The sequence below is a fragment of the Atta cephalotes genome (assembly GCF_000143395.1).
Source record: "Atta cephalotes unplaced genomic scaffold scaffold00014, whole genome shotgun sequence".
NCBI lineage: Eukaryota > Metazoa > Arthropoda > Insecta > Hymenoptera > Formicidae > Atta > Atta cephalotes.
In genome coordinates this window covers 1,922,364-1,932,964 of record NW_012130078.1, presented here as the reverse complement: position 1 = coordinate 1,932,964, position 10,601 = coordinate 1,922,364, and the positions used below count along the sequence as shown (strand labels likewise).

Here is a 10,601-nt window from a genome sequence, read left to right as displayed (position 1 = left end):
AAGAACTAATAAGTATACACACACACACACACACACACACACACACACACACACACACACACACACACACACACACACACACACACACACACACACACACACACACACACACACACACACACACACACACACACACACACACACACACACACACAAATCAAAATTATTGTTTAATGTTAGTAACAATGTTAGTATTAATTATATCTTTTTATATAAAAAGAGATAAAAAAAATTTAATGAAAAGTGTGTTTGAGAAACACTGATCTGCTATATACAAAACCCTCGCCCGAGGGTTGCCACGAAATTACATGTTGCGTTGGAAAATTGAACCGAACGTGGGGAAACAAAACGACTTAAGCCGACGGATCATCCACGGCTTGATACAATGTATGATGATGATCGCGACTTGCGTAATCACACAATCTCCGATCTGTTCTCTGCTCCGCGATGCAAGAAAATTCGACGCGCTCATGTAACACGAGAATCATTTGCAACTTAAAATACTACCTCGCTCGTACGAGACGATTGTTTGCACAATAAATGCCTCGAGGTTGTTTTCGAGAATAACTTTTTTTTTTGAGGGTTTAGTCCCTTCTGTTTTTTAACGACGCCGTGTAATTGGACGTTGTGATATCGCATGCGTATCGTATCAGAACGTTTCGATAATGAAGAACTATAATTAGCGCTATCTTGTATATAAAATTATATATAAAGCGCTATAATTTTTAAAGCAGAAAATTGGACAAACAGCAGGAAAATATCACGTTGGAGAGAAAGATTTGTTATAAAATATAAAGTTACAAATTAATAGAAAAGAGTGAAGAATTGGATAGATTTTTTGTATAACGAGGAAATGATTTAATATGAATTATGTAAATTAATGTGATCCCACGTAATATATACATATACGTATATAAACATATATATATATATATATATATATGTGTGTGTGTGTGTGTGTGTATGTATATATATATATATATTATTTCATCAATTTCTATCTTTATGATTTTCTTTTATTTGGGCGAGAACATGTAGTGTTATTTAAAGTTTCGCGTCGTTTAGGATTACATGGAACCACAATGTGTCTCGTAAAATGACGACTCGTATTTCCGCTCAAAGATATGTCTGGTTCTCAGGTTGTCTCCCATCGAACTCGAGTGATGTTTTAAAGCCTATTCTGCCGGAAGTGGTCGGACACCAAAACCACTTCCGAGTAGTGGTGACAATCGCCTGAGAACAGTCTTCCCTTCATTTTAAGAGCAGTCTACTGATGAAAATTGAATGGGAAACTATAGAGACAGGATATCGATTTCTGCTTATCGAACTCTTCTAAGTTTATTTTAATCCTGGAAAAACTTTGTGCTTCTAATAGTTTCTACCTGTAATTGTATTTGTTCCCTCTTTATATATTGATTATCAACATCAATAATAAAAGTAAAAGTTAAAAAATAGATTAAGATTTATATAGAAATATAAAAAATTATGAACAATGAAAATAAATAGGTAATCTAAGAATGAAAATTATTACTATATAAGTTTATGCATACAATATCAAGCTATTAATAAACTATAATATTTATTCTTTTTTTTGTATATTAGAGATTTTTCGTCCATCTCTCGCGATGTTTGTTTCTGAATAGCACATATTAAATATTTAAAGGTGTGTTTGTGCTCTCAAGAAGCAATCATGATTGTATAATGTAGTTGTAAGCACATCACTGCAAAAAGATATTGTTTGCCGTCATAAATTTTCATATTAAAATTGAAACTGACGGAATGACCCCATCCTACTCTGTCTTTAAAAATTCGAACGTTTAATAAATAATTCTCTCTTATTTTTATTGCGATAGATTCTGATCAGTTCCCGAGAAGAAATCTGCAGATATTTTTCACTTCAAATGATCAATCAATCCCGTGGTCCTAAAAATTCAAAATTAGCACACAGATGTCTAGATTTCTCTAACATTTCCGCGATACAAAAAAGAGTTTATTTTCACGATATTACCTACGCCGTCATAGATTTGTATGCTATATCTTGAGGTTTGATCCGGTTATGTGAATCCGGGTATTACCGTAGCCAGAGTATTAATTCAGAGGGCCCTTTAAACGCCGTACACCGCTCGACACCGTGTATAAACCTTCCGACGTTGGTTGGTTTGGTACATCACTATTAATGTAATATATCCTCATCGTAAGAAGGTTACAGGCGATACTTTATGAATGGCGCGATAAATCTTGTGTACAGCGGGGTGTACGTGTGCCGGCATTAAATGCACGCTTAATGCTCAAAGCAATTTATTACGAGGTTATTATGCCGCATTGACCCGTTCCTCATCGCGGTACAATAACTGTTTCATAGGGGAGAAAAAATAATCGACCAGCGAGTGCTTTCCCTCTCCGTAGAGAAAGAGGGAACTTTCCTGAGATTATTATCTCGAGGAAATACCTCGACGTGCTTGTAAGGTTTCTCGGATTTTTATGATATTCGAATGACATTTGGCTGGATTTTGTATACATATTATAAGTTGAGCATAATTAAAAATTTGTTATAGGAAAGACGAGTAAGAGTTGAATCTCTTCAGGAACTCTTTCTCTCTTTCTTTTTTTTAGATTATATGAATATATATATAAAAATTTTATCTTGTATATCTTATAAAAACAAATAAATTTTTGAAAAAGAATTCTAAAATTTGTTTCTTAAACAATGTGTCTTATGCATTGAGTCTTTAATCATGCCGTCTTTAAATATTTACATATATATAATCTGAATTATTTGTAGACTATTCTATTTTTTTTAAATTAAAGAAGCAAAGTTAAAACAGTAATGCAATAAAAGGAATTATTATGATTTGCTGGATAAATAATCTATGTCAGAAGAGACAAATAAGTTCTTTGGTAAAAATAATCTCGGCATTTTGTCGCATAAATAAAAGAAAACGTTTTTCTCTTCATTTTTCATATTTTACATATCTAAAAATATTTAAAAATAATAGCTATTGACAATTAAGTTGACTTTTTTATATTTATGCACTATAATTAGTCTTTGATGTAATTATCTACAATATATATATTTGATGTAATTATCTACAATAAAGATATTTCGAATTTTTTTATTATGTGAATATTACGAAGTTTTTAAAAATCATTATATCCTGCTAAACACAAAATAACAACATATCAATATTGTAATTTGCCAGTCAAGAAAATATAAATGTAATATAACACATATTGTACGTAACAGTTACATTATTGAGCAAGAAATTATAACATTATGTAAAATTAACGATGTAATGATGTAATGTTGTTTTAGCAGGGCAATTTATAGCATACTATTATTCGACAATAAAATTACAAGATTGCAAATGAGGAAATGACAAAAGAATGTTAAATTTCTTAATTTTCTTATTTTTCTCTTTCTTTCTCTTATACTTTTTATTTAAATAGAGAAAAGCTTCATAAAGAAGTATACTTGAAAATGAATATTGCGAGAAAATTTTATATCTTTACGAAACTTCTCCTTGATAATTTTCAATGATTAAAACACGGCGCAGTGACAGCACTACGCGACGTAATATAACGATCGTGAACATCGTAACGAGGGTCAATGCAATTCAGTCTCCGTTTGCCGTTACGTAATTAATTCATTTTATAATTAATTAATCTGCGAATTGCATCGGATCAAACGAGAGGTAAATTCCAATTGCTGGTTATAATGATGAAGAGATCGATATATTTGCCTGCGTATCTGATTCATCATGTAATATCATGTGCTTTTGATCGTAAATCCTGCACAATGTCGATATCGTTTGATCCTGATGTTTAAAGTGGCATTTACAATAAGCTTTTAAGACATAAAGTTTTTGTTTATACGAAATTAATCTCCTACTTTTAGAATTAATGTATTTTATATTATAATTAAATTGTGCTAAATTGTGCTGGATTTGTGCTGCAATGTCCCCGAATATTAATATCGTATTGAAAAAATGGAAAAAAAACGTTTTTTTTGTCAGAGTTAAGTGTCCTTAATATTTTGTTGTGCCGAAAAATTTGAAGGTTGTGCTAACTTGTGCTAGCACAACTCAGAATTGTCGACATCGAAGCATTGTAAACACGATTTATGAAAAAATCAAGTGCGAAGGAAGAGTAAAATACTTTTAATATTGTTGGTATCTGAACGTTGTGTTTACTTGCCGGATGTGCTTGGCACATCATTATTTAAATCATTATTTAAATGGCACAACTGAGTGCAGTTTTACTTAGCATTTAAATAATGATTCGAACGTTAGTTGTGTTCAGATTTGTTAAAAATTATTTTTTGACATAACTTCTATTGTTATCATTATTTAAAGATAATACTTTAGCACAATGTAGTACAAATCTCTTTAGCACAATTCAACATAAATTCTTAAAATATGTTAATTCTAAAAGTGGAGAGCTAACTTCGTATAGACGTTCTTATGATTTGAGATTTAAAACTTAAGTTTTGTACTCTAAAATCTCATAGACATTGCTTAAAGGAATTCTAAAATCATTTTTATCGACTCAATAGGATTTACAAACATATGTTTACGTGGCATTGCAGCATTGATACATCTACACTACATTAATATTGTATGTACACATACGCTTAAATTTTTGTAACGTATTTTCGTTGATTAGATGTCTATTCATAGTCGAATCTTATATTTAAAACCATCTTAAGTATAGTTTTAAGATGCCATAAACCAATCACAGAGCAATTGTTAGCATCTTAAGACATTACTTAAAATAAGAACTATTAATATCAGCTCAAGTCTAATTTTAAGAACTCGGCATTGTTTGTTCATGTAAATTACTGTTCTTAATTCAATAATAATGTTTAGATCTATCAATTTGTGCCAATATTTGCTCATACAAAAATTTTATAGTGTACTCGAACAAAATGAGAACGATTTAAACTGCGGATTACATGAACAAATAATTGACTTCTTAGAATTAAGCTCAGATATCTAACATAAAAAATTAGTGTCTTAGAAAATATATGAATATGTGTGCATACGATATTAATGTAATAGTAAAGTATCGATATTTCTTAAATCATATCTATATGTTTATTGTAAATCGTATGTGTGTAAGTTAGTAAAACAGCGTTAGAGTTAATTTTTCAGTTTTAGAATCCTTTTAGGAGGTTAGCCCACCCCCCCTAAAATGATACCTATCTTTGAGAATTTTTTGTGGGTAAATAAATAACTTTTTAAAATCTGCTTAGAAAGCTTTAATGTACGTATAACAAATAAGAAAAATATTTAAACAATTTTTTATGTTCAAAATGGCGGCGTATTGATCCACTTACGAAATCCTTTTTTTCTGCAACTCCAAATCGGTGTATAGGATTCTAAACATACAGTTTAACCTTGAACAGAATATAAAGAATTTTCATTATCTACATATCAAAGACTAAAGGAGTATGTAGAAATTTTCTCAAAATATGATTGATTTTTCTCAAAATGGCAACTATTTTACAAAAATCTTTTTGTCCTGAAATTTACGTATAAAAATGTTAATTGCAAAAAAAGTTTTCAATATTTCGAAAAAAACCTACTTTTTTGCAGAACGTATTAAAGAATATCCATTACAAATTTCGAGTAAATTGGACAAAAATTATAAGAGTTATGTTGTATACCGATTTAAAAGATGCTGTTTTGAGAAAAACGCGTTTAAAGTTTTTCAAGAGGATTTTTTTTGTCTATAGAAATAAAAATTTTTATTTTATCTTCAGTCTGCGATGCCTGCTCCATAAAGCTTCTGCCTCTATATCAGTTTCCTTTCTACTTGACAATAACGATTTTCTCGTCTCTTTTGCTGCATCCGCGTCATAAGACTGTACTAATGCGCTATTTTAATGCGCCGTGCATCTGTTTCTTCAAAACAAAAATTATCAATTGGACACAAGTAAAGTCAAAACTTTCATAATTTCCATTACGTTTCTGAATCCATCGTTGAAATTACAAACAGCAATGTCAATTACTCTTTTCTCACTTGCACAAGATTTTGGAACCCACAAAGTCGCGTTAAAGCTTTCATTGCCGTTCTGAGAGAGAAAGTGAAAGTAACCTCCTAAACATCTTGATAAAAGTTCGTCACTGCTCAACTCTTCATAAATCGATTTTATAGTATTAAAAACAACTCAAACAGAACTCATGTCTCATTGGTGCCTTGTGCTTGTATTCTGAAAGCTTATTAGTTGCCTTCGTTTTTTGAAACGTTTGTAGAAACATCTAGAATTTTGCCGACACGTCAAAAATCGTGTTGCGGTTTTTTCGATTGCCACACTATAATAAAGTTCATCAATTAATTTTCCAGTAAGTTTACTCTTTCCGCCTAGATCTTTAGTATTTTTTTTAAATTTCTAAGCTGAGTATCCATGCGCTTTTGCAAATGGCACTCCTTTTTGCACAGTCAAATTGTCAAGCTCAATTATAAAGCTCGCGATCTAATATGCCTTTAAATGTTTTGCTGTCTCCGTCATCAATGTAGTTACAATAATTAACACCATGTAATTAATTCTTCAGATCGGCAAAACATTTCGATAGTCCACTTTCATCTTATTGAATCTTGATAGTTTGCTTGGCACTCATGACGCTTTTCTGCCCATGCTTCGTATACAACAGAGTCTTTTCTTCTCCCAGTACCCCACTCATACATTTTACAATATTTACATTTCACAATAACATTTACAAATTTATCAGGAAACCATCCAATCAATGTAGCGATGCTGAACAAAGATGAAAATCCTCTTTTGCACCATGATTCATCATCGAATATCGCTAAACCTAATGTGCTCATTTTTTTTGCTAAGATGTTTTCTTCAGCAGCTGCTTTTTTTCGATGACTTGTCACGAACAACAGCAGTGGAAATATTTTCAATAATAGTGTTATAGGAAGACCGAAAAATTGGATCGGCAAATCCATAAAAGCGCAGAATTTTGTTATACCATGAAGATCAAAGCCAAGCAGTCTTATTGCAAATATAATACGGCAATTTATATCGTATGTTTTTTTTCAATAAGTGGAATAGCATTGATGACAGTTGGATCGCATTTTTCACATTTCATCACGATTTGGTAACCTAAGCCTCGCTTATTTTTGTCATTGAAAGTAAGGTTTTTTTGTTCCACATTGCTTGCATTACTAATATTTGTGATAATGTAATAAAAACAATCAGAAAATTAATAAAATGATATTCTCAAAAGCCGGAGATATCTCTATTATACTCTATATTATACTCTATACTCTATATTCTATATATATAAGTCTTAATTTTTTTTTACGGAAGCTCATGCTTTTAGTTTTCTCTTATTCCATATCGATTTAATATTTTACTTTAATACTTTTCTCTAACGAATGTTATTCCTACAAGAATGTCCAGGCGATATCACTATCTCGCGAATGCTTTTTACATATTTTATTTTTACTCACCAAAAATACTTCCAGATTATTGTAAACGTGTTAAATGACATTATGTGCGCGATTTCCAGATACACACTAATAGCATCTGTAAACATTAAAACCGATGCTATTGCAGCTGTATGATTGTAACATCTATGTATATATCTATATATATATATCGAGCAAGAAGCATTTTTCGGAAGATACATAGTCCTATATATCTGCGAAAAATAAGGAACGCTCCGAAACACCTGGAACCACTTGGCTGGCTGCGGCAAGACGTACATTTCACTAAGCCAGTTCTAACAGTATGATAGGGATATAATTTCGGTATAAAACTGTTTTTATCGTATATTTCTATGACTAAAAACTAACTGTTGAAGCAAAAAGATTCGATTTTTAAAATCTCAAGGGGGGATTAATTAGCGGTTTTTATAAATGTTTAACGCAAGCTAAATGCTCGTTCTAGATTTGACATATACCATTACTTTTAAATGCCTCTACTATCTATCAACTCAGTCCCTTTCATCGCTGACAGTTTGACGATCTCGAACCGTTATCTGTTCTCTCTCTCTTATTACATACAATGCTGCGCGTCTTGTGTGCACGAGATAAAAACTGCTGCCCTTTTCAGCATCGTCAGCTGAGATAGATAAAGACAAGCAGTTATTTGAGTTGCAATCTTTATTTGTAAGCATATTATTCCATTTGACTGATCACCTTAATACATGAAAAAATAGTTTAATATCAGATTGATATTAAGACCAAATGTTGAGTGAAATATTGCCAATCAAATGTTCGGTTAATACATATAATCAAAGATAATTTTATTTTTCGAAACATTTAGTAAGTAATTTTATCAAACTTAATAATATCAATTTAGTAATACCTACTAAATATTTAATAAAATTAAAATTACTTTTAATTATTCTAATTATATTAATGATTATTATACTAATGGTAATTATACTAATTAGTATAATAAAAAATAATTTTACTTTGTTATAAATATTTAGTAGATAAGTATCACTAACGGTTGATTATAATATTATTAAATTTGGTAATATTTAAGAAGCTAGAATTATTTTTGTTACATTAACTGAACACTTGATTATTTTATTTTCAATATTTGGTTATTAGACTTTTCCAATGATATTTCTCGATTAGAGATTTTAAGGAAAAATCTCTTCGTCGATTTTGTTCTGTGAGATAAGATTACTGTGTTATTGATTTTCGGAGAGTTTGCTCGTACAAGTAGAAAATTATATGTCATATAAAATTTATTATTTTCGAGAAAATACGTGACGTATAAAATTTTCAATCTTACATTCATGAGGAATTGACATATATTCATTGCAAAATACTGACAGTTTGTAGTATGGATTAATATTTATTGATAATTATAAAACACAGAAGGTATGTATTATACATAATGTACTTACATATTTCACGGATTTTGATCGGATTTTACATGGTTATTCTGGGACATCAAAAAATAATTCCTCTAAAGCAACAATAAATTGCACCTTTGCATTTCTCGAAAAAAATCATGATTTAGGTCACAACGACGCTTTCAAATCTGGGATAATCGATAGATATAAATAAAAATAAAGTAATTTTTATGTATATATGTATATGTATATTAGATTCGAAAATTGAGAAAATTTGAGAAAATTGGCATTCTTTGATTTCAATCCGAAGCTCGAAACACCTCGCGAACAGACACCTCTCATTCGTAAAGCGGTAGGAATCGTACTTGAATGTTACAGATCCTATACTCGAATCATTCATGTCTGGCAGAGTATTTTTCTAATTTTAAATAATTTTAAATAAGTTTTTTAAATAAGTTTTTTAAACGAAGAAGAAAGAGGTTTGAAAGCAATCCGTCGTCGAAACCTAAAATCACGATTCTCTCGAAAAATCCGCAGAGATGCAATTCACAAGGATTATTTTTTAATGAATAATTCCCTCGCAATAAATTACGCAAAATCCGTGAAATATGTGAGTCTCTCCTTGTAAGCTTTATATTAAAAATCAAAATTTGTCACGTGAGAAACTATAATATATGAATAACATTATTTTCAATATCTGCAAATTAAAGCAAATTAAAACAGGATATTATTTATTTGACATGTCTTTTAATACGTTATTTGATCATCTATATTAAAATCCATAATTATGTTTGTAATTAGTTTAATTATGTCGCACTGCACGGAAAATTTAAAAGCTAAAATCGAAATGCATCACATGATATAATTTATATTAAAATTATGTTATACATATTATATATTGTCGATCTAAAAATGAAAATCTCATTTCCAAGACTTTAATCCTCAGTGATTTTGAGAGTTTTCGCTGTCACTCAACCATTTATATTGAAATTTAATGCTATTATGTATCCACAATGTGTTGACAGCCCAAAAATTACGATTTTCGAGCTATTGAAATTGATGTTGCCATTATCATCGTTATCAGAGAATGTTATATGAGAACATATCGATGTAGTACTCCAAATCAATGAATTGTCGGATCCATGAAAATCATTCGCGTAAATTTGACTTCGTTTGGTATTCAAATCTGTCCCTGAATTATTCGAGTACGAGTGTAATATCGTAAACGGGGATCGGAATCTTTTGTCGGGGCAGTATTACGCGTCAATGGTGTTTTTCTTGGAACTGATCCTTAGAAGGAATGTGAATTGATTCGAACGTGAGCTCCTTCGGTACGAAGGGAGGCGAAATAGTTTGTCGTTCTCGTATTTGCCATTTTCCGAGCAGGCGAAAAGGAGCGAGCGTGAGGTCGCCGAACTTGTCTGCCATATGCGATGAGCGTGCAAACCGTGTTCTCGCCTCGGCACGCTGTATAAACATTCGTACCTGTCGGACTGCTGCCGCTCGTACAAGGTGTACGAGCAATCCCAGGCAATCGTGCACTTTCTCTCATTCACAGATGCGACGTAACCGATAATAATTCTCTCACAGTTCGAGGCAGCGACAAATCGAACTGAGAATAATCTAGAGCGTTCCTTCAATTTATTTCGCATTGAAAGTTAAGGAAGTGTCATACGTATTTTCGGATGTAATAAGGAATTGTTGTACAATTATTTGACGTTTGATAATGATGATAAAAATGTATGTGTATATATATATATATATATATATATATATATG

General features: G+C 31.0%; 1 protein-coding gene across 1 annotated transcript in view; it reads right to left on the bottom strand.

Moving 5' to 3' along the window:
- Positions 1-5,920: 5,920 nt before the first annotated feature.
- The window catches only part of LOC105617852, an 85,569-nt gene continuing 80,888 nt past the window's right edge, over positions 5,921-10,601 (bottom strand). Inside the window, exons 2-3 of the mRNA XM_012199401.1 lie at positions 6,277-6,369; positions 5,921-6,168 (exon numbers count right to left, since the gene is read on the bottom strand). Of these exons, the coding sequence (XP_012054791.1) occupies positions 5,921-6,168; positions 6,277-6,369 (341 nt within the window). The remainder of the gene's footprint in view (positions 6,169-6,276; positions 6,370-10,601) is intronic.